General features: G+C 28.4%; 1 protein-coding gene across 1 annotated transcript; it reads left to right on the plus strand.

The window, feature by feature from the left end:
* Nucleotides 1-317: 317 nt before the first annotated feature.
* On the plus strand, nucleotides 318-737 carry TRIADDRAFT_62946 (uncharacterized protein; the record flags this gene model as incomplete). Its single annotated transcript, XM_002118933.1, has 1 exon — nucleotides 318-737. The coding sequence occupies one exon, from the start codon at nucleotides 318-320 to the stop codon at nucleotides 735-737; it is 420 nt and encodes a 139-aa protein (XP_002118969.1).
* Nucleotides 738-1,051: the final 314 nt, after the last annotated feature.

Genomic DNA, 1,051 nt, shown 5'->3' on the forward strand with positions numbered 1-1,051 from the left:
CAGACATATCAGTAAGGCAGAAATTAAAATATTTAGTATCTTCAATTAGCACACTCAATTTATTAGCGTATCCTAAGTGATGTCTATCAAAGTGGTAATCAAAAGTCTCTATTGACAAAGTAGGTTCTAGAGCATTCTTATCATAAGGTAAAGGTTGAGCTTTTATCATAAAGAAATATCAAATACTTAACTAATAAAGGGAAGGGTAATATAATAATAATTAGATATCAAGTAATTAACCAATTCTATATAGGTGAAATTCTAAAGGACTTGACAGGTTTGCTATATTAACAATTTAACATAAATCAAATAAAAATATGAATAATCACCAACATTGTCACAAATGTAATCATGGACAGCATACACTAGCATCATTTGTAGCAGAGCATCCAGCAGAAACATTAGCAGCATTCACAACAGTAACACTTGTAGTAGCAGGTATAAGAGATAAAATGTCAAACATCAATCCTTTAGTAATGTTTTTACCAGCAATTAGTATAAAAAATATAATAAAGGGTGTTGGAGTAATTTTTGCTGTCACAGAAATTACAGGAGTAACAGGAATAACAGAAAAAATTAATGAGGCAGTAAAATATTTGCAAGAATCTGTACATACTCATGATGAAAAATGCGAGCATCATAGTAATGGTAAACAAGAAGAAGTCAGCGCAGATATGCAAAAACTTATTGATGATGTTATAACTGTATTTCCAGAAAATTCTAGTTTTGAAGATTAAGAGAATGAAATATTATTAGATATAGTTTAAGTATTTCAATGAGTTAGACAAAAAATTTTTCTCTTTTTGAGTTATTATTGATTTGACTCATTGAGGATGATTTACCAATATATATCTTCTTCATCAAGAGATTGAATAGAAGTACTATCAGAAAAGCAATGCTTATCATCAGCAGTTCTATAAATCTTAAGAAGTAACTGATTCATTAGATTATCCAAATCGTTTTATTTTTATATTCAACTTTCAAAATATACTCTTGATTACCAAGTTTTTTATAAGTAGGGCCATAATCAGCAAGAAACCAATTTTCAATT

The sequence above is a fragment of the Trichoplax adhaerens genome, genomic scaffold (assembly GCF_000150275.1).
Source record: "Trichoplax adhaerens TRIADscaffold_2876 genomic scaffold, whole genome shotgun sequence".
Classification (NCBI taxonomy): domain Eukaryota; kingdom Metazoa; phylum Placozoa; class Uniplacotomia; order Trichoplacea; family Trichoplacidae; genus Trichoplax; species Trichoplax adhaerens.